The following is a 23410-nucleotide window of genomic DNA, read 5'->3' as shown; positions in this document are numbered from 1 at the left end:
TACCTCTATTTTTATTAATTTTATTCCACTATACGAATGTAACATAGTTTATTTAACTAGTGACTTATTGATAGACATTTGTATCGTTCTCATTTTTTTCTCTATTTCAGTCAACACTGCAGCAAACATCCTGGCACTTCTATCTTTGCCCACTCAAATGAGTCCAAGAGAAAATGCTAGATCTAAGAACATTTTCTACTGGCATTTAATTCAACACAAATTACTAGGTTTAAAATTACACCTCCTAGAAATCTACATGTAAATAAGAGTAAAACAAGTTTCACTGAGCCTCATGTCTGCTTGTACTTTATAGAAATACCAGCGAAGGCGGAAGTATAGCCTATCTGCTGTGTTCCATTCAGCCACCATGTTGCAAGATGTTGGTGAGGCCATTCAGTTTGAAGTCAGCATTGGGAACTATGGCAACAAGTTTGACACGACTTGTAAGCCTTTGGCATCAACCACTCAATACAGCCGTGCCGTATTTGATGGTAAGAGTCACTCTAACCATCTCTCCTTCCTTGCTTTGTGGCAAGAAAAGGTTGAATGGGGAAGAGAGGTGTCTGGAGTTCAAGCATCTTCAAGACTGGTCAAGCCCAAGAAGTCATAGGCCCTTTGCCAGGGTCTGAACCCTAGTTCCCCCTCCCATGTCCAACTTCCACACTGGCTCTGCTTTGTAAAATCACGAGATGGCAACTTGCTGAACTCTGAGCTCCCCTAAATCAGCTCCTGCTCTGCCCAGCTCCACCCAACCAAGCCATAAACTACTCTTAGATTGAGTAGTTGAAGTGGACGGGACTGTGGCTCAGGCCCTGGAAAATCTAGCTTCTGGTCTTCATTCTGTGACTCGCCAGCATTGTGACCTTAGCCATATCACTTAATTGTAAACTTCAGTTTCAGCCACTTCTCTAGAGTTGCTGTGAGGATTGAATCGCTGTATTTGAACAAAGGTGGATGAGAAACAGCCCCCGCTTTTAAGTTTACATTCTAGTGTGTAAAATAAGTCATAATAGAAAGTAGAGTATGAGAATGCTCTAGCGAAGGTTTCAACAAATGGTTTAAGAGTATACAGAAAGGAGAGAGAAATGCTGATCCAATGTTCCAACAGTATTGCCATAGTTTTTAACTAAATTCTGTACAAACAGTGTTAAAATATCAAATGTGCTAGAAAATGTTGGCTGATAATTCTTAACCATCATAAGGCTCTCAGTAATACCAAACCCCATGTATCCAGCTAAGGCTTTAGCAAAGAGAAAAAAACTTTTTTTTTTGCCCCAATTCCAACAAAAATATTTACTTAGAATAGCACTTTTCAGGTGCAGACACCTACAATCTAACCCCCTATGCTGTGTATTTTCTGCTGCCATGTTGTGGAATCATCAGTGATGTTCAGACATATGATCCTGAACCACTACAAGATCCTAAAATTGTTGTATTCAGTTTACTAGGGTATTTTAGAGAGATTTCCAAAATAACTATCCCTCAGTTCCTTCAAATAAAACTTAAAACCCAGATCACCCCAAACCATTCCGGGTACAGATCGATCAGTAGCCCAGTTTGCATAAATGCATTGTTTAAGTGTCCGGTGTTCATCAACTCTCAATGTTCTACACCAGGGAACTACTATTATTACCTGCCTTGGGCCCACACAAAGCCAGTTGTTACCCTGACTTCTTACTGGGAGGACATTAGTCATCGCCTGGATGCGGTAAACATTCTCCTAGCCATGGCAGAACGGTTGGTAAGTTTATCTTTCCTACATTTCCTTTCCACCAAACAGTAAATTATGTGTTAGTTTTAGGCTAGATCCCTCTAACACAAGACCTCAGGATACAATGATAAGATAAATGTTCTTTTATACAGTTGAGGTAGGTGTTCTAAGGCTGGTACAGAGGTTTGGTGGTAATGAGGACCCAAACTCCTTCCCCGTTGTTGCTCCCCCATCACTAAGGAGTTGTCATTGTCTGCACAGTTGAGGCGGCTTACCGCTACACCTGCCCTCCAGCCTGAGGGAAGGGAATGGGGAAGTAGAGGACACAGGCCTTTCCCTTGAAGGGAAAGACCCAGAAGTCACATACTTGACTTCTGCTCATTCTCCATTGGCCAGAATCCAGTCACACAGCCACATCCTTCTTTGGATGGGTTGAGTTACTGCTTGGGTTAGCAGATGACCAGATAAAAGCCCTCTTACTGAGGAAGGAGGGGGTGGGTATTGAAGTAGGAGGACAACCCACAGTTTCTGCCACAATGAGGTGTGGCATGGAGAATGGTTCGTTCCAGTTGAAACATGGAGCCCTTAGAGCTTTACTGTTAATGGGGTAAAAATCTCCACTGTGGGAAGAGTTGAGCTCAAGGAACCAGAGCTTGACATGTTATATTCTCTTTGTAAACTAGAGGACCTTGTTTGGAGATTGGGGGTACTTTCTGGTTAAAACTGTATAGATGCAGTATCTGTAATTTTCCATCTAGTTGACATTGATGAGAAGGGGCTCATGGTTGGGATATGTCTTAAGTCAAAGATACTACATTACTTCTATCAGGTACTGATAAAATCCGTCTGTTATTAGTGTTTTGATTTCCAGATTACATTAGTGTTAATTTTTTCTAGCTTTAAGCTCTGTCAGGGTGGGACCAACATGTGTGGGGGTCCTGGAATATACCTGAACAAAGAGTCCATGGCAAAACCTGAAAATACTGTTTTATGTTATGAAGACAATATTGAAGGAGAATTGTAGGTTTAAATCAATTGAAGCATAATCGTTCCCATAACAAAGCTGCAAGTGATATGCAGTGTAGTTGTGGTATGAACTTCCAGTCCTCCGTCTTGAGGGGTTTAGTAAAGAATTGGTCACCCCTCTATTCTGATGATGTTTTGGGTGTTCTTCAGCCTTATTCATCAACATTGACCAGGCTGTCCATACTCCATGCTCAGCTGGACAGGATGGTGTTTGCCCATGATGAGGATTTCAATAATCACGGAGAGCCCTCCATCTGTTAGCAGGTGCTCACAGTGACAGAACGTATGTTCTGGGCTCATCTTGTACTTACCTGCCCAGCCCAAATCACCATCTTCCGGGGGAATTCTATTTCCTTTTAGTGGAACAGCATGTAAAAACCAACATCGGGGTACTAGAAAGCTCGCTACCATTTAGATGTCATTGCTTTGAGGTCTTCTCAGTGGGGAGGCTTAAACGTGAGCACACACACACGTTTTCACATGTCAGTTTATTTCTGGACCTACCAATATATGAAAAGCAATGAATTTATAAGGATAATTCCCACTCCATTCTAATATCACAGGTTTATTCTAGTCTTTCCGATTTCTACAGTTATAACTCCTTTCTCCAAGAGTGAGAAACCTCGTTTGTTCATTTGGTAAATCCTAAAATCCACAGATAAACCACTGTGAGTAGCAAATCAGTTTAGAGTTTGATATGTTCATGGTTCTTTCTTTTCTTTAAACTGAGGGTGTATCATCAAAATATTATGTTCAAAAGTTATTTGGGTTAGTTTGGTGTAGTTATGCTATTCATCTGCAATATCGGTCATTTGTTTCTGTACTATGTTCCGTGTTGGGGTTCCTTCCCCCATCTTTATTGGTTTTATTTTATTTCCTTTTTGAATACATAAAATATTTACATGGTTTCAAAGGCCAAAGGTGTAGGAGAGATTGTCCTATTACTTGTACATGTCAGCATTGATTGCATTTTGAAGACAAGTGAATAGTGCTAAGCTATGGTGAGCATTTTTAAATGTAAAAAATTAAATGCTCTGGTTTTTCTGTTAAGCCTTTTGTGCATTTTTTTTCTTAAAGATAAACGTTCAACCTTTACTGAGTTTAATAGCATAATGCACAATGACCAAGTATTTCCTCTTTCCAAACTCTCCAGCAATTGAATCTTGAGGCTCTGAAATCAGGGATGCAAGGTAAAGTTCCTGCAAACCAGCTGGCCGAAATATGGTTGAAGCTGATTGATGAAGTTATAGAAGATACAAGGTACAGTGACCTTGTTCCTGTCTCAGAATTCCCAGTCATGCTTTCCTTCCTAGAACTGTAAGACTCAAAGACCCTCTAGAATTGTTTCCATTGTTTGCCTGAAAAAAAGTCGAGGTTCTCAAAAGGCCCTAGTCACTGGGAGGAGTCTCTGAATAATCACCACCTGGAAAAGCTCCACTTTCAGATTCCGGGCCAGTTCTAAGGCAGCCTCCAGGAGGGGAGGCCAGGAGGCTGGAGGCCTCTCCTGGAAGCACCTCCCAGGGCAGCCCCAGGCAAGCCTAGGCCTGACTCCCTCCCGTCAATCCCTGTGTGCCCACTGCCAGGAGAAAGGGGACTCTTGGCTCCCACAGAGAATGGGGCCTCAGGGTGGGGCATTGACTTTGCCATTCAGAATAACAGTCCTAGTTCACAAACAAGTTTTTAGAAATAGCCTTTTTACTTGCCTTTTTAACTGAATGCCTATTGAACTGTGGCTAAGGCTCCCTTCACAAAGCCAGTAGATTTGAGTTGAGCAGGAAACCCTTTTAGGACTGTGACTTGGGGAAACAGCTCAGATCCCTGGGCATTTGGAAATCAAAGGGGGAAGTGATTCATCCCAAACTCATTTTAAATATTGACTAATAGTGCAGTGGACAGGGAAGTGACAAAAGAAAAGCCTATTGAAAACTTCTCCAAAGCAGCAAAAACCAGGGGTGGTTCCCCACCCCCAACTCGGGGCTGACACCCTCAGTCTCCCTGTCTTCTTGTGCCTTCTAGTGGTTTCGCTAGGTCATTGAAGCCCCGCTGAGATCAGAGCCCTGCTGGCATTTCAATTCAGAGGATTCAAATCTGGGTCTTAAGAGGTCATCTCTCCCAGTCTCCTTATTTAGGGGTGAGCAAAGAGAGGCCCAAGGAGGGGAAGTGGTGCATTTGGTAACCAGAGCTGGGTTTTTCCACACAACTTTTCCCACGACATGCTTCACACAGGCAACATCTCTTCATCGAAGGTCTCCTGTGTGACTTTGGAGCTAGTGGCTTCCATATGCATTTTGTGCCTCGAGGAATTATCCCAGGGATTTAACTTTTCCAGCCTATTACCACAATTACTAATCCAACCAAACAGAAATATTTGGTAATACCTTCGTGTGGAAAATTCTGTGAATTTCAGGGTTTGCTGAGCAAAACACAGAACCATCTATTGACACAGGTTTTGAACCAAATGGATGTGAACTGCTTTTGAAGGATCAAATGGAATCTTTTTAATGTGATGTAACAGGAAATTTGTGTTTAAAGGAAGTCATGCTGGGATTTCCTTCATTTAAGTAGCTCAGGGACCAAAAAAAAAAAAAAACGAAGCAGCAGCAGCAGCAGCAGCAGCAGCTAGGGGACATTCGAATCAATGGAATTTCTAGGTAGAAACAATGTGAGTAGAACTTCCTGGAATTGGTGACAAGCTCACCCAGAGGCCCCACCAGCTGCCGTGGTGAGAGGAAGACTCTGCAGAAGTAGGTGAATTCTGGCCCCAGCTCAGCTGTTCTAGACTTCTCATTTTAATGGGAGCGTTGCCTCCACAAGTGGTTCTTAACCTTTTGGGGAACTAATGGGCCCCTTCAAATATCTAATGAGACGGATAATGAGGAAGACAAAGCTTAACGACGAAGGCCACATCATTCAGACTTTACTCAGCAGTCAGCATTGTTCTAGGTGCTCTCCATATATGAATTCATTTATTCTCACAGCGGCCCTAGCAGTTAGATGCTCTTGTCCCCTCTTTGAAGATAGAAAAACAAAGAGATTAACTGCTCAGAATCACAGAACTAGTAAATGGTGGGTCAGGATTTGTACCCAGATGGTTGGCTCCAAAGCATGGGGTCTTTGTCATACGTCGCACTGCCTGCCAACACAGACAACAGATTTTAAAATAAGTTACAGGAGTTTGCAGACCTGCCGAGACCCCTGCCCTCCTCCACGCACTGCCTGGGGGTGTGTGGTCCTTGGGAACCCTTCTGTCAAATGCTCTGTGATCTGCCTTTGTCGTGTGGGTCTGTACTCCGGTTGTAAGAAGCAAAAGAAAGGAAGACGTGTTCCTCCCAAATGCTGCAGCTGTTTCCATCTTCTCTCCAGTGACTCCACGGGGTCTGGAGTTAAACCCAAGAAATTGCTTTGGAATGTTAATCCCCCCGCAATGCTCAGAATCTGTCAAGCAGGTCAGCTCTGCCAGCACCACAGACGCAGCTCCCAAGATGAAAGTCAAACAGAAATGGATTCGACAGCTGTGAAGCCCAGAAAGCTGTTCTGCAGAATATCTGTTTCATTTCTTTTCTTTCTTTAGGTACACATTGCCTCTTCTGGAAGGAAAAGCCAATGTCACAATTCTCGACACTCAGATCCAAAAGCTGCGGTCCCGATCTCTCTCCCAAATCCATGAGGCAGCTGTGAGGATGAGGTCTGAGGCCACGGAGGTGAAGTCTACACTGGCGGAAATTGAGGACTGGCTTGAAAAATTGCTCCAACTGACTGAAGAGGTAGGACTTTTAAACTTCTCAAAGGTCAGTTGGTATGGAAGAGGGATTCTGTGGAATGGCACCACGGCTAGAGAAGGCGGTTGGAGAATCTAGTATCTGGGATATTGAGCAGATCTGACAGAGCAGGCAACTGAGGAGTTACTGGGCTGGGATGCTCATGGGTAATGGGCTGAGCATCACTGAAGTGGGGACGGGAGACGAACATTGAGTTGGGGGTCCTGGAAAGGTCTTCACGGTCGATAAATCATTGTCATTATCATGATTCAAGCAGAGAATACGTCAAGTTGAGGGATAACGTTAGATCTGTGGCACAGAGGATGGACGTGCCCTCTTTGCTTGGGATTCGGAAGACCTGCTTGCAAATTCTGAATCTACCATGTGTAAACTTGGGCAGCCTCTGTAAGCTTCAGTGTCCCCATGTATAAAACGGAGACCTTCACAGCAATGTATTGTGAAGATTCAAGGAGATGATGACTGTAAAGGGCTTAGCACAGTGCGGGGAACACAGTGGTGCTGGGCAAATGTTGGCTGCCATTAACCTCTGGGGACTGGAAATCCCAAGAGCGTAGGACACCCCTCCAACTAGGCTTCAGAGGTTCAGCTGGAGGGGGATCGTCCTATAGTTGTGGGTAGAAATACATGTGCAAAAACATGGATTGTTAGTAATTTTTATTTTCTGCTTTCTATGTTTTGGTACTTCCAAAGTTCCCTTATGGTGAACGTATATCCCCTTTATAATCAGAAAAAAGGAGGTTTTAAAAAAAACTAAATGAGGGGCGCCTGGGTGGCTCAGTGGGTTAAAGCCTCTGCCTTCGGCTCAGGTCGTGATCCCGGGGTCCTGGGATCAAGCCCTGCGTCTAGCTCTCTGCTCAGTGGGGAGCCTGCTTCCCCCTCTCTCTCTGCCTGCCTACCTCTCTGCCTACTTGTCTGTCAAATAAATAAATAAAATCTTAAAAAAAAAAAAAAGTCCTAAATGAATATCTCCAATTGGGCAAACACAGGATTGTGAGCTGGGGATGCTTTGTCTGTGTCCCATGACCTGTGTGAATCCTGTAACCCTTGACTGCTGTCAAGGGCTTTCTTCAGATTGTGGGTGAGAGAAGAGGGGGTGTTTTGTCAAATACCTCTCAGAGCTGTGGAGGGCAGGGTTTGGGCGGCGAAGCTCCTCTCTGCTTCGCCCTGTTCCTTCTGGCCAGCCGCGGTCTGCCTCCCAGCCCCGCAAGCTCCGGGTGGTCCCAGAAGGTGGGTGACTCCGGAATTCAGACAGCTCCCCACCCACAGAGTTTCTGGGCTAAGGGGAGCCCTGAGGAGCCACCCGGCAGGGCGTCGGGTCCCTCCGCTCGCAGACTAACTCCAGCTCTGCTCCGTCTCCATCCGCCCGCGTGACCAGCCGCAGAACAGCATGCCGGACGTTATCATCTGGATGATCCGGGGAGAGAAAAGACTGGCCTATGCGCGCGTTCCCGCCCACCAGGTTCTCTACTCCACCAGTGGCGAGACTGCGTCTGGCAAGTACTGCGGGAAAACCCAAACCATCTTGCTGAAGGTACGGCCTCACCCCCGTGTACTGTGAACTGCTTCCACGCACAACCCGCATTCCCGGGAAGGGGCTGCTTTATTTGCTGATCACCGGGTGACTAGGGCCATCGTGATCAATTCCAACCCATTTTCAGGCACCTTCCCCCGGGGTGGTAATTCCCAGAGAGTGGCCGGGCGTCTGTCGGCATTCAGTCAAGGACACTTCTGGAGAGATCTCTGTGACGCTAATATTAACGTGCCGTTGTAAATGCCGTGCTTTCTGACAGGAATTTTCCTCTTATTTCTAATGGCTCGTGCTAAGCAAGGCCTCCTTCCCTTCCCTTGCAGTGAGTGTTCAGGAAGTAGGAAAAAAAGAAGTAATAGAGATAGTCTGTGCAGCCTGTGCCCTCACGAACTGGTCTTCGGATTGAGAACTGAGAGTTTGCTGCTTTAGAGCAGTAGTTCCGAACATTTTTAGAGTCATGGGCTCCTTTAAGAACCTGGTGGAAGCTACCAGCCCTCTCTTCCAAGAAGCGTGCACATCTCACATGCAACCAATGTTTAATACATGATTCAGGAGCTTCGTAGACCCCGTAAGCCCACCCCAGGACCCTGCATTAAAAACTGCTCTGTGTGTGCTTATGGAGAACCAAGGGAGGGCCCAGGGCTGAAAACCGAGAAATCCAAAACAGTCCCGTGGGCATGGTTTGGCATCCCTGTTCCCAGCCAGCCCCAGCCCAGTTCTTTGGATTTGGGAGAAAGAAAGAAAAATCAAAAAGAGGAAAAAAAAAAAAAAAAAAAAGGCAGCCAGGGGACAGTGTTCTTTTAAAACATGGAGATATCTCCTAATATTTAATAAATGTACTCATTGTTCTTTAATCAGGAGAGTGAAAATAGAACCAGAGTGATTATCTTCCTTTGTGTATCTCTGGGTGGAATAAATTTTACTTCAGGTAGAACCACAGTGACAGTTGTGTCTGTAAGCGGTCGGTGGAAGCAAACTGATTAATAAATAAAATTTCACAGTGGGTGGGGGAGGAGGCAACATGGTATTCTCCATGCTAGGTTTTAGAACCTGGTGGATAAAGAGCAAAATGCTTTCAAGACGATGTTGTCTGTATTTATTGATTTTGTTAACACTCATTATCCAGTTTAGGGAGATGTTGAATTCATAGGGGTTTTTTGCTCAAAAAATTATTGAAGACCCCAGAGAGCTTTTGTCTGTGTGGGCTATAGCTATCAATATTTACTGTAATAGAAATTAAAATGAGAAATTTAAAAAATATTAATTACTTCATTTTAAAATAACAGTAATTAAACCCATTATATGTTAATATAAATTACATATTTTTAATAAAATATAACTGCATTCTCTTTACAAAATTAGAAGGGCGTTTTACATTTTTGCAAACCTCTTTAATCCCTGGCTTCACAGAACTATAACTGGATTCCCATATCTGCTTCTACAGTTGATCTGATAGAATAAGTTGTTTGGCTGAAGTATATGAAGAGGGGGCGCCTGGGTGGCTCAGTCGGTTAAGTATCTTCCAGTCATGATCCCAGGGTCCTAGGATAGAAAGTGCCCCCAACCCCCCCCATTTCTCAGCGGGGGACCTGCTTCTCCCTCTGCCTGCCACTTCCCCTGCTTGTGCTCTTTCTCAAATAAATAAAATCTTTTATAAAAATTCTAAAAAGTAAAAAGTCTATGAAGAGAATTGGGCCTCACATAGATATGTAATTGGACAAGGGAAGAGTATTTTAATATCCTTTTCAGATAATTGTGGATACACATTTTTGGTATAACACCAGACAAGTAGTAACCTCTAAAAGGTGATTGCAATATGGAATTTGAAACCATACCAGTGAACTTTTCATTCTCAGCTGCATTGAAATCGTTGGTTTATTTTGTACTTTGAATGATTCTATTGTCCATGCATGATTTTGTAACATTTAGCATTGATCATTTAGAAAATATCAGTTCATTGAGTTATGCAGATCTTCCTAATGTTGACACATTTCATCTTACAACGTTGAACAAAAATCACTTTAATTAATATCACTCATCCAAAAAGTCTCTGTGTATCTGGATGCTATCAGGCTCACCGTGACAGATATGTTTTCCAAAATTCTCATTTTTACTTGAAAGCCTGAATTTTATTATTGGCAACAGAATGCAGTCAGTTATTATACCTGAAGCAGCAGTCCTGTTTTATGTTCAAGGAAACCTCTGCCCCATACTCAAGTCTGAATAATCATATTTGTCTGTGAGTTGCTGTTTCAAGTAAAAAAGATTTCCATTAAAAGTGAAAAGGCTAATTCAATTCACATTTCAAGCAATTGCACAAGAGCTTTTTCTCAAGATACACATTAATATGCAGCAGAAGAGCCTTGTGTCTACTTTCCCTTTCATTACACAAAATATTAAGATGTACTCACTGGGCTCCTGGCTGGCTCAGTCCATAGAGCACGTGACTCTTGATCTCAGAGTCCCAAGTGGAGCTTACTTAAAAAATAAAAAATGAAAAAATTTAAAAAGACGTACTCAAGAATCATGATTTGATAAGATTAGTAATTTTTACTGTTTTATGGAGGGAATTCATAAGTAGAACTAGTTATTTGTTTTCTTCACTGAGTGAGGAAGAAGATTATGACCACGGGTGGAGTTTGGTGCTACTGCCCTGATTGCCGCTGCAATGCCTAGAGTCTCATCTATAGGCTTTTGCACCATCAATGCAGCAAAAAAGACAAGGAACATCTTGGTATTATTATTAGGAAAGCAGTTTAACTCCAAGAACCTCCTAGAAAAGTCTCAAGGACACATGGGGGTCCATGGCTCACATTTGGAGAACCCTTGCTCTTATTGTTATTATAATCTGTGCTTGTGGGGTCATTTGGAAATGCTCGAACTATGCAAACATAAAATAAGACTGGGGAGAGGGATGCTTGGATGTTCAGTCTGCTTTGGGCTGGAATGCAGTGTCCTAACCTGTGCTGCCCCCAACTTCACAGAGCGTGTTATTGTGTGTCTCACAGTACCCGCAGGAGAAAACCCATGGACCAAAGGTGCCCGTGGAGCTGCGAGTGAACATCTGGCTGGGCTTGAGTGCTGTGGAGAAGAAGTTCAATAGCTTTGCAGAAGGAACGTTCACCGTCTTTGCTGAAATGGTACCTTCAGTGACATCAGTGGCTTTTCCTCTTAGTGGTAGGGTGGGGGTGTTCCTGTTACTTGTCCTTAGAGAAAGCATTCATCCTTCAGCACCCGGCCATCAGTACTACCTAAAATCCCATCCGAGGGACCTTCATCTGGGGGGACGGGGAAGGACTGACGGGAGGTTTTCTTGTCCACATCAGGACCCACCAGAGTGATTCACACGTAGACAACCCAGTAAGGAGGGTGCTGGGGAGGTGCAGACGTGGAGAGGCGTGCTTGGAGCTGGGGGTCTTTGGAAGGCAGAGGACGCATTCCTCTTGTAGGGAAATCTTCCCTAAGTGATTTCAAAACTGTGTATCCTGTTGAAGATTCCGACTGCCGGGGCCGCCCTGGAGATTCCGATTGTGTCACTGAGAGAGGGATTAGCAGCAGCAAGGATTCCCTTGTGGGTGGACATGGGGCCTCAGTGGACCACTTGGAGAAACAATGAAACACATGGGAGCCACACAAGGCCCTTACAGCGTGGACTTGGAAGCACCATTGGAGATAAATAGAGGGAGTGCTGGAAGCCACAGGGGAGGCCCTGGACCACGGGCATTTATGTGTGGTTAGCTGGGCAGTGTGGAGTAGGCATCAGCGCACATATAGGAGACCCTCATTCCAGCATTTGTGGAGGGTTTCTTGGCATCAGCCTGCCCTCCAGCTCTGAAGCTAGAGCTAAGCTGGAAGGTGCTAGTACCGAGCAAGGATCAACCAGTCCAGGGCCTCCTTTCCCATTTCTAGACCCTTCCCTGCATAGCTCAGACTCTAGCTCCAACTCATGTTAAAGAGACGATCCGTGCATTTCAGTTGCTTGACTCTAGTTTCTTTAGATTCTCACAACCTAGGAGTACCATTAGGGGCACGTTAATAACAATAGTGGACATTTCACTGGATCTTGCCTTCCTGCGCCAATACTAGACCTCGGTTCTCTGCAGAATCCCCCAGCACCGCCCTCCCCTACCACATTTCTGGAAGTCTCTGAGGTGCTTCGCATGTGCTAACAGGCTTGCCAACTTCTTGTCTAGATTCTACTATATCCATGCTGGCTTCCAACCAGAAGTAGTGGAAACACCCTGCTCCTCCATTCTGTGTCCTTGTCACTTAGAAACCAAAGGAGCCATGCACATGTCCCCAGGTCTAGCTTCTTTAGCTGCTTCCTCGAGCTTATCTCCTTTCAAGGCTCAGAACGTCTATCTGAGACAGGTACTGTTGTGTCTGCTTGAACCCAATTTCCCCATCAAACCTCTACTCATACTTGTTCCTTCTTCAACCTCAGACTTCTCTGTCACTTGCAAATCATCTTTTCAGTGGGCTCATCTGCAGAAAAATGGAAGTTTCAGCTGACACCCAAACAGGGACACTCACCACTGGCTAATCTCAGCCCTTTTGGTGGTTGACAGAGTGAAGAGCAGACCATTGTAGATTTATAACTTCTAACTTAGAAATGTTCTGTAAACAAGACTCTGTCTTTACCACTAAACCTGTTTCTAGAATGATATTGGTCTTCATCCCCACTATATTCCAGAGGGGATGAAGGCACAGAACTTTCAGGTGCCATAAAGGTTAGGCCCTTAAAGGACCTTCATATGTCACACCGGTTCCTTATAGAGTGCCTGGGAAATGCACCATCAATTATAATTTTGATTCTGTATGGAAATGTGCCCCAGGTTCTAGGCAGTAGACTGTTTACAAATAAACTCTTAGAAGCCTGCACATTCATAAATTGAGGATTTATGGGTATTCAAAAATTGGCTTCAGAGAACCATTTGGAGCCATTCAGTATAATAATGGAAGCAATTAGTGTGATACATCACTATTTACAAAGTACTTTCAACTGCACATTTGAACAATTCTATGGGAACTGTGGTATTATCCCCAGTGAACAGATGGGAATACTGAGTCTAGAAGGATGAGTGATTTACCCAAAGTTACATAATTAGTAGCAGCCCAAGTTAGGTCCATGCCTTCTGGGTATAAAATTTTTTCACTTTCTATCACGGTTTAGCTAAAATGGGCTTAAAAATTTATGAGTGGGCTTTATTTCCTTCTCTCTGATGGTTTCTCTCTAATTTGTTTTTAACAGTATGAAAACCAAGCTCTTATGTTTGGAAAATGGGGCACTTCTGGATTAGTGGGTCGTCATAAATTTTCTGATGTCACAGGAAAAATAAAACTCAAGAGGGAATTCTTTTTGCCTCCAAAAGGCTGGGAATGGGAAGGAGACTGGATAGTTGATCCTGAAAGAAGGTAAGTTTTTCCATTTTTTGAGAAAAAAGGATGACAATGAAGCCTTTCCCTAGAAATTGCTTAATGAATCTTGTCCATCATTGTTCTTGGTAATATTCATATAACATCCACTGAGCAAAATAAGTCCACAGAAACTTAAAATATGTTATTGGTGCCCCATAATAAAACAAGGAATATAAAAAGCACATGGTACTAACATTTATTAACTTATTTTGCCTGAATGTGTCAAGCAGTGAGCTAAGCACCAATGTACTAATTACTTTATTGAATCTGGCCTCTAGCCCTACAGGGTAGGTGGTTGTCAAAAACTAGGAAGGGTCTGAGATTTTTAGCTTACTTGCAAGTTAACAAGGTCACCTGCCATACTTCATGGACACTGGCAGGAGACACAGGACTCCTGGGTCAGAGACAAAGGACTTCACTGCCAACAGCTATAGCAGTATCAGTATTCACATCTGCTCTTGTTCTCACAGCCCCAGTTCCCACAGGGCGACAAGGAGATGGTCAGACACTTAACCATGAAGTGGTTGTATGACCGGAGAGGAACTTGAGCTTAGGGAACCTGAACCTTTTATAATGGATAGCAAGCAAGCGTGCTGGCCTTTTGCTTGAGAGAGAATGAGAGACACTGTCTCTCTGTCTTCTAAGATTATTCCTCCTATAAATATCCTTGACACTGCAGAAACTCATATAGACTTACCTCCTGACAAATAGTAGCATTATCTCCACTTAATAGGTGAGGAAATGGAGACTGACAGAGATTAAGTAACATGTCCAAAACACATAGGTTGTAGGTGCTACCAGTCCAGCCTGGACACCAAAACCAGCACTCAACTATTATGCTGGTGTGTCTGTAAGAAACAGAGAAACAGTAGAGGGTACACTTTTAATGGGTGGGCTGTATCATATGTGAATTGTGTCTCAAAAGCATATTATTAAAAAAAGGAACAGTAGAGAGGAGGCAAGTATACATCCCCTGGAGTTTGGGTCCTTGAATGTTGCCAATGGCATGAGAGTCAGAGCTTCCTCTTCTCCACCTCATGACAGCATACTTGAGTTTGGAGGAAACAAGTTTGTGAAGTTGGATTTCAAGGCCTCAAACTAGAGTTCTTCCTCTCTGTCCACATTTGTTTCCTGTGATCACAGGCATTAGGGAAGGAGGGAAATGAGCGTGCTGGGTCTGGTCTGGTGTGTTAAGCCCTGATGATTGCTCATGATTGCTTTTAACCCACAACAGCTTGCTTTGGATAGAGTTGGGGTTGCTGGTGAGGAGAAGGGAAATAGGATTTGAATGGGAGAGAAGGAAGGAAGGTTAGTGAGGACAGGGAAAGGCGGGGGCATTGTGTTTGGAAAAGCGGAGGGTCAGACCATGTCAGGGCTCAATGGGACCCCAGAGGCGGCAGCCAGATCTTCTGTTCTCCTCCTCTGGGGCCCAGAAAATGATGGGATGAGCTAAATTTATACAAATTTATACAAATAGTTGGGGTCACTTCTATTCTGATTTCTTTCCAGTGCTTGATTCTTGGGGAGGATTCGGCAGGAAAAAGATGTCGGGACAGGGAAAAGAAAAAGAAAGCTCACTTGAGCGGGTCCCTGGCAGAAGACTTAAGTCAGAGTTGGAGCCTCTATACTTTCCTTTATGGGTTGTCAAAATAATTCTAAATCCAAGAGCAAAGCTGGCATGGCAGAGAGTCGGTATGGGTTCTTAAGTACCTAAATGGAGTCTGGAGTCTTAAATGACCTGGTTTGGCCGTCAACCTAGGAATTATCCAGAAAATTTAAACTCCTCCCTTCAGCTTGTGTTACGTAGACCATGCAAGTCATGAATAAAAATTTCCCCACCTGGCCTCATGAGACTATCTCCACTCCATTTTTTAAAATAGGGGGAATGAGGATGGACAACATCCTATTCTTTTGAACTATTAGCCAGGCTTTTTGCTGCAAAAAAGCTGAACGGCCCTGAACTGAAACAAAAATACGGAACATGAGGTCTGTATAAGGAGCTGCCCACAAAACTGTTTTCCCAGTCCCCACTCCGATTACTGCTAACTTGAGGGGTCCTCTGTGCTTTAGGTCTCATTGTTCCCGCAGGCCCCTTCTTCAAAAGAATGTCAGAAGTTATTAGCAGGAAGGGTTTGGTGGAGAACCCAAGGGCTAGCGTCAGGAGGGAACCCGAGTAGATGTTTCCCGACCACAGGGCAGAGCTGGGATTGTTGGCTACCATTGCTCCTTTGGTAACGCGAGCTTGGCCCGCAGCTTGCTGACCGAGGCGGACGCGGGTCACACGGAGTTCACAGATGAAGTATACCAGAACGAGAGTCGCTACCCCGGGGGCGAGTGGAAGCCAGCCGAGGACACCTACACCGATGCGGTGAGTGGCCTGCCCCCCACCCCAGACAGCCTCAAACCCTGACTCTTGGGAACCGTGACCTCCTAATCCACGGACCACAAGGCATCACCTCCCCTTCTCTCCTGCTCTGTCTCGTGTCCTGAATAGCCTTGCCTTAGGTTGAAGCCACACCAGTGCACCTCTGATTATTTTCTCTAGAAAAGACATGGGGTCTGCTGAACTAGATGTTAGTACATGGTAACGTTTGAGTCGAGCAATTTTTTTATTGTATATATTTATGTATTTTTTAAATCACAGCAAACGGAACGTGTATGTCTTTCAAAATGTATAAACAGCACAGAGGAAATGGAAAGTAATTCTTCTCCCAGACTTACATTCCATCCCACAGTGATAATCACTGAAATCGTGTTTGTTAAAACCAACTATCTAACTTCTTTTTCCCCCCGCACCTAAATAGAATCAGCAACTTGTATTTTTCATATAACAGTATATCTGGGCGTCCTTTCATACTAATACGTATAGATCGGTGAGCTTTCTTTTAAAATGCTTGCCGGGTGTCTTATTATGTGCACCCTCTATAATTTATTTAAATATCCTCTCCTTGTGGACATTTTGATTTTTTTTTCCAGTCTTTGGTTTTCTCAAGCCATGCAGTGGTAAACATCCTTATTCACTTCATTTTTTTTCGCTTGTGAAAGTTTATCCCCAGGAGAGATCCCTGGATGGGTCTGGTCAGATTTCAGTGCATGTGCGATTTAGTAAATATTGCCACACCACTTTCAGATAGGTTGTGTAAGTTTGTATTTCCAGAAACAGCGTATGCAAGGGCTGTTTTTCTAAATACTCACTACCCCTACTCCAACAACTTTGTCAGTGCCCTGATGTCCTTTCCATTTTCTTACTCTTAATTTTTTTTAAAAGATTTTATTTATTCATTTGAGAGAGAGACAGAGCACAAGCAGGGGAGAGGCAGAGGGAGAGGGAGAAGCAGACTTCCCACTGAGCCAGGAGCCTGATGTGGGGCTTGATCTCAGGACCTGGAGATCACAACCTGAGCGGAAGGCAGATGCTTAACCACCTGAGCCATCCAGCCCCCACCCCACTACTCTTAATTTAAGTGCAGCCGGGGGCATCTGGGTGGCTCAGTCAGTTATGCATCTGAGTCTTGATTTTAGCTCAGGTCATGAGATCGAGCCTCATGTAGGGTTCAGTGAGGGGCAAGGAGCCTGCTTAAGATTCTGACTCTCCCTCTACACTGCACCCCCCCAACCCAACCTAAAAATTAAATAAATAAATAATTTGAAAATAAATTTGAAAAAATAAAGTTAGACTGAGCATTTTCCATATGTTTATGGACCACCTTTATTTCTGTTCTTAGGAACTTTTTTTCACAAATGTCAGTTTTAATGTAGTAAGTATTTAACCTAAACCTTGCTCAGTCTTACATGATGAGCATCTAGAACCTCCAGTGACATTACCTTGTGCTTGAAAACATGTGTTTTCATGCTTTATCCATCTCTGATGGTTTCTTTCCAATATAACTCCTCATAAAGAGAGTTGTGCCATTTCATAATATTAAGTTGAACCTTTTGAAATTGCTGATATTTGACCACTTTTTATCTACAGCACCAATTTCCCATGGTTCGACCCAACAATACCCCCAATAGTGGAAACAGAGGGTATTCTAAAAAGCTACTTTTTTGTAGCGATTGTGCATAGAGATCAGAGATTCATAAGTTAGCATGTGAATACCCATTGTTGAGTGTGAGGGGTCTCTCCCCTTTGCATCTCACCTGACACTCTGGCTTACTTTTCTTCATTTTTTGTTTTGTTTTGTTTTGACTTTCTACAGAACGGTGATAAAGCAGCGTCACCCGGCGAGTTGACATGCCCTCCAGGTTGGGAGTGGGAAGATGATGCATGGGTATATGATATAAATCGTGCCGTGGATGAGAAAGGTAACAGTTTAGATCTAATACCTGGTGGGTTCTCAGCAGCAAGGCCCCGGTTAACCAGAGCGAAGTTTCCTTAGGGGGAGGAGTCCTACTTCTGTTGGGCTGTGACAGTCCCGTCTTGGATAGTACCTGTCACTATTCAGATGCAAAATCCAAAGGACAAGGAAGGACTTGGACAGGTGCAGGTCGGGGCAGCAAGAGGGAAAAATACAAGATCACAGTGAGCCTGGTGTTTGCACGTTGAGAGGCTGGGGATCCCGGATGTGAATCTGGGAAGGAAGTGGAATGTGGGTGCTCTCTGTTCTCATCACACCCCAGAGGCCCCCTGGGAACATCACACTCAGGACCCTGGGGCTCAGGAAGAAGGACTGTAAAATGCCTTGAAAGTCATCCTGTTCAGGGGCGCTGGGGTGGCTCAGTCAGTTAAGTGGCTGCCTTCAGCTCAGATCATGATCTCAGGGTCCTGGGATCGAGTCCCGCATCGGGATCCCTGCTCATTGGGGAGTCTGCTTGTCCCTCTGCCTCTCTCTGTGTCTCTCATGAATAAATAATAAGAATTAAAAAAAAAAAAAAGTCACCCTATTCAATAATACAGGTTGTTTTGTGGCTTTTTTTTTTGAAGTATAAATGACACAAAGTAATATAGATTATTGACATAGCTTCCATTAATGGTGCTTATCCTTTCCTATAATAGTAATCTGAAGTTAAATGAACTATAACATATGGAAATACCAAAAGAGAAAATCTGATTCCATTTCCTTATGAAAGAACAAGCCTGGATAAAGAAGGGTTCAAGTAGATTATGAATTCCTTGCTGATCTTGATGCACACACCAAGCCTTATAATAATAGTTAGCATTGATTGAGCGCAAACTATGTGCTAAGCATAGTCCTAGTGATTTGCAGGCATTACCTTGATGAATTCTTTTTGAAAAAGTGTACTTTACCTTTATGCTGGAGAAACTGGGCCATAGACAGGTTTACTAACCTGCAAGAAACTTTTTTAGTAAGTAGCCAGCGTGTGGTGATGCTGGGATTTAAAACCTGCTGTGTAGGGGCACCTGGGTGGCTCAGTGGGTTAAAGCCTCTGCCTTCGGCTCAGGTCATGATCTCAGGGTCCTGGGATCAAGCCCCTCATCGGGCTCTCTGCTCTGCGGGGAGCCTGCTTCCTCCTCTCTCTCTGCCTGCCTCTCTGCCTACTTGTGATCTCTGTCTGTCAAATATATAAATAAAATCTTTTTAAAAATTAAAAAATAATAATAAAACCTGCTTTGTAACCACACAGGCCACACCTGTCCCCAGCCGTCCCCGGGCTGCCTCTTGCACTGTGCTTTATTCTTAGATGCACTTAATTACCCTGAGTAATGGTAATTGGGATGAAAGGAGAGGAGAACCCGAGGCCGAGGCCGCAAAAGAAGCTATTTGCAGAGCGATCCAGGGGAACAGAGCTACATTCCATCGGGCTGAATTGCAGCAAAGTGAAAAGAGCAGGGACATTCCCTGGCACAGGAGAGAATGTTGCGGGAGCAGAGAGTGTGACTGGATGTTTCCCAGAAGCTTATCTGGCAATCTAGCAAATGCATCTCTTTGGGATAACCGTTTGTAAACTCTCTTCCAGGCTGGGAGTATGGAATTACCATCCCTCCGGACAATAAACCCAAATCCTGGGTTGCAGCTGAGAAAATGTATCATACTCATAGACGGCGAAGGCTGGTCCGAAAACGCAAGAAGGATTTAACACAAAGCGCTTCAAGCACTGCAAGGGTGAGAGCTGGTGGGGGGTGGTGGGGGGAGGCGCCAGTCACGGGCCTGAGGCCCTCTCTACTCAGTGGTTCTCAAAAAGCGCTCCCCACCCCAACCGGCAACAATACCTTACCTGGGAATGTGTTAGAAACGCCTCACCCCAAACGTACTGATAGAAGAATTCCAGGGGAAGGGCCCAGCAGTCTCTTTCACCAGGTCTTCCAGGCGATCTGAAGTAGGTGAAATGATGAGAACCGCTACTGAGCAGCCATAGAAATGATCGTGGTAGCACAAAGAAGGAGTGGCAAGAGTTCAGTACACGGAATGAGATATCAAGGACTCAAATCTTGGCCTCATTTCCTTTCTCATCTGCAAAATGGGTATAAAGCCATGTTTTAATTAGGGTATTATGGAATTGTGTTTATTCAAAATTGAAAAAATACCCTACAATGATAATAACCCCTGTAGAGCTCTTACTTCTGAGATCATAAATATTATTCAGTATTATTTTGCATTTGTTAAATCTAATCATACTTTTAAGATATTTCCATACAGTTTCCACCAGTCAGTGTCAACTACAGGAAGGCCGGGACTCGGTCTTGTCTTGTTCTTCACCTGCTTCCTCAGCCCTTAACACAATCCCTGTCATACAGTAGACACTCGTATTTATTGAATTGCCTGAAACGTTGGAAACGGAGGGCATTTATATAAGAACAGTTTTTAGGATAGAAAGTCCTATCTTCATAAGTTATTAGTTACTACAGAAGTAATATACTCTGATCTATCACTTACTTCTTAGTAAGCTAATGCCAGCTACTAACTTAGATGAGACATTTAAATCCTGGGGAGAGTGGTGTCATTTTTTTCCAAACTATATCACAGTAACAATGTCTTATGAGCTAATGAAGTGAGGAAAGCAATTTGGGAAAGAATCCATTTTCCTTAACCCTCCCCAAGTCTGAATAAGGTGCCTCTCCTGACGGGATAGGCATTACCTTCTCAATGTCTCATTCCGTGTCAGTTGCCTGGTTATCTGTCCATGTTCCCACAGTCCGTCAGCTGTGCCAGGGCAGACAGCCCACCCACTTGGTTCTTTGCTGTATCACTCGAAACTCAGTGCTTGGAACGGAGGAGATTTTCAATACCTGCTTGTTGATTGACCAAATAATGTGCTTATCAATTAAGGGATAATACAATTATTGTTATGATGATGATTATCATTAGCATTTAAAGGTTTACTTCTGTTCTAGGCCATGGAAGAATATGAAGATCGGGAGGGCTGGGAATATGCTTCTTTAATTGGCTGGAAATTTCACTGGAAACAGCGTAATTCAGACACCTTTCGCCGCAGACGCTGGAGAAGAAAAATGGCTCCTTCAGAAACACATGGTGCAGCTGCCATCTTTAAACTTGAAGGTGCCCTGGTAAGTAACAATACTCAAAGCTCCGATAACATTGGTGTAGGGAAAATAGATGAGTGTTGGAAACACACTGACTCCAGGAAACACGCTGACTCCACAGGGACCCCTCCAGTGCTGCAGGACTGCAGATAATTTGGGAGAAAGCTATACACCCTAGGTGCTCATGAATATGCCATGAACACAGGAAAGGTTCTAAGAAGTTCTACTGAAGACACACCTGTTTAGTGTTGTTTCACCCAACATTTTCCAAAGATATCTCTCTTAAAACCCTTGCTGCAGATAACACCTGTTAACATCCCAGGCACAGGTTCTTTACGTTACACCTTGGAAACTACAACTGTTCAACCAACCAAGAAAGTTAAATGTACAGATGTGAGGGGGAGAAAAACAGAAGGATGGCTCAGGGAATTAGAGAAAAATTCATATGGAAGCATAATAAAGAAGGCGGGCAGGGGCGAGCCTAAAGTTAGAAGGAATGAATAAGGAAATGGCAGTGGTCCATCTAAAACAACATGGTGGTTGGGAACCATTTCCAGATGCAGCCTATTTTTCTATTTCTGCACAATGACCCTGCTGTGTTTTTCTGTTGCTTATTCTCCTCCTCCTCTCACCCTTTTAATCCCCTTATTTATCCTTTATGCTTTTCCTCTTTTAAATTTTCAGCATCAGGTTTTGATAAGCCGGTACTTGAGCCGGTACTTGAGGTACTGGCTTCAGCTTCTTGCTCTGTGGCTTCCCAGCTAAGTGACCTTGGGCGAGACACTTGTTGTGCTGGGCTTTATTCATCTTTATTTAAAAATGGAGTGATTGGATGAGGAAGGTCTCTTTTAAAAGCTGCCATTCTGGGGCGCCTGGTTAGCTCAGTGTGTTAAAGCCTCTGTCTTTGGCTCAGATCATGATCTCAGGGTCCTGGGATCGAGTCCTGAGTTGGGCTCTCTGCTCAGCAGGGAGCCTGTTTCGTTCTCTCTCTCTCTCTGCCTGCCTCTCTGCCTACTTGTGATCTCTCTGTGTCAAATAAATAAAATCTTTTAAAAAATAAAAATAAAAACTACCATTCTGTTTCTTTGTAATTCTTGCCTCTTGGTTTTGAAGCATTGGTAACAGACCTTTCTGCCTCTTTAGGGCGCAGACACGACTGAGGATGGAGAGGAGAAGAGCACGGACAAGCAGAAGTACAGTGCCACCACCGTGTTTGGGGCAAACACTCCCATTGTTTCCTGTAACTTTGACAGTAAGTTTTAAATGGATTTGTGCATTCCGCTGCTGTGACTTATCTCAAGAAAACTCTCTGAATCACCGAATAGGATTAAAATGTCTTTATGCAAATATGACTTTTATTTCCATCACTTGATGAAGAGGATTTTTTCAGATATACTTTTAAAAATCATATTTGGGGTGGAGGGTCATCATTGACTTTGACAGTGTGTCCAATATGTACTCATTCTGTCTATTAAGCTCCCCAAAAGATTGTTTTAATTAGAAAAAGAGGTTCAAAAAGTTAAAGTTGGTTCCAGTGATAATCTTTAGGAATTTTGGAATGAGGCATACCTACTATCTAGGCAAAGCTAGATAGCAAATGATTATCTAGGGTTTGTCATGTACCACGCACTGTGCATATATTAACTCATTTAAACTTCATAACCACCCTAGAAGGTGGTGTTATTGTTGTCCTCATCTTAGAGCACTATAGACAAGATTTCAAGCAGTCTGACTCCCAGAATAGTGGGGCCCGGGGGTGGGGGGGGTAGGAGCATATGTACATTAATATAAGGATCAGGAGTATAAAGATCTTGAAGTGTCAAAGGACCTTTTAACAGATAGCTGCTTCCTAGATCTGGGGCTGGAATAATGTAGGAAGCCCTGTTTCTATAACTCTTGGAAACCAAGTTTCATTGCCGAGGTCTGTGATGACAAGCAGTGGCCTAAATCCAGGTTTTACAACAGGAGTGATATTCTCTTGAGTGATACACTTGCACTGAACTTACTGTAGTATTTTTTAAGGTTAGTTTTATTTTATAGGAAACAGAACTCCTTTGGGAACACATGTCATCACCAGTACCTGTGCTTTTTAGTGTGGAGAAGTAGATTTGAATGACCCATGTATCTGAAACATGGATCATCTCCAAATATTCCAGAAAATTTGCGGTCGACAGTGTTGTTTCTTGTGAGTAACCTCCATCCTGTTCTTTTTAGGAGTCTACATTTACCATCTGCGCTGCTATATCTATCAAGCCAGGAACCTCATGGCTCTAGACAAGGATAGTTTTTCAGGTAAAGGGGCAAAAATCTCCATCTTACACATCTTGCATAGCTGGCTAGCTTGATTCTGCTGTTCATCAAGTGCGTGCTTTTAGTAATTTCTCCCATCAGAAAGGACTTCCATATTGAGATGAGTTATGATTTGTGTGACATAAACTGCTCAGTCATTAACTAGTCACTCAGTGTGTTGAGTCCTGTTGCTGGGTGCGGGGGATACCCAGAAG

The 23410-nt window shown here is 43.7% G+C and overlaps 1 protein-coding gene across 5 annotated transcripts in view; it reads left to right on the top strand.

Annotated features, from left to right (window-relative positions):
* Positions 1–23410, top strand: part of MYOF (myoferlin) — a 154587-nt gene that overhangs the window by 92113 nt on the left and 39064 nt on the right. For all 5 annotated transcript variants that reach the window (XM_047701815.1, XM_047701817.1, XM_047701816.1 and 2 more), the window contains 13 exons: positions 314–491; positions 1617–1741; positions 3891–3997; positions 6309–6501; positions 7892–8047; positions 11053–11184; positions 13296–13459; positions 15716–15830; positions 17662–17767; positions 19382–19527; positions 20757–20930; positions 22050–22158; positions 23121–23198. In XM_047701815.1, coding sequence (XP_047557771.1) covers positions 314–491; positions 1617–1741; positions 3891–3997; positions 6309–6501; positions 7892–8047; positions 11053–11184; positions 13296–13459; positions 15716–15830; positions 17662–17767; positions 19382–19527; positions 20757–20930; positions 22050–22158; positions 23121–23198 — 1783 coding nt within the window. The remainder of the gene's footprint in view (positions 1–313; positions 492–1616; positions 1742–3890; positions 3998–6308; positions 6502–7891; positions 8048–11052; positions 11185–13295; positions 13460–15715; positions 15831–17661; positions 17768–19381; positions 19528–20756; positions 20931–22049; positions 22159–23120; positions 23199–23410) is intronic.

The sequence above is a fragment of the Lutra lutra genome, chromosome 14, assembly GCF_902655055.1.
Source record: "Lutra lutra chromosome 14, mLutLut1.2, whole genome shotgun sequence".
In the NCBI taxonomy this organism is placed as follows: Eukaryota; Metazoa; Chordata; class Mammalia; order Carnivora; family Mustelidae; genus Lutra; species Lutra lutra.
This window is presented reverse-complemented; position numbering and strand designations above follow the sequence as displayed.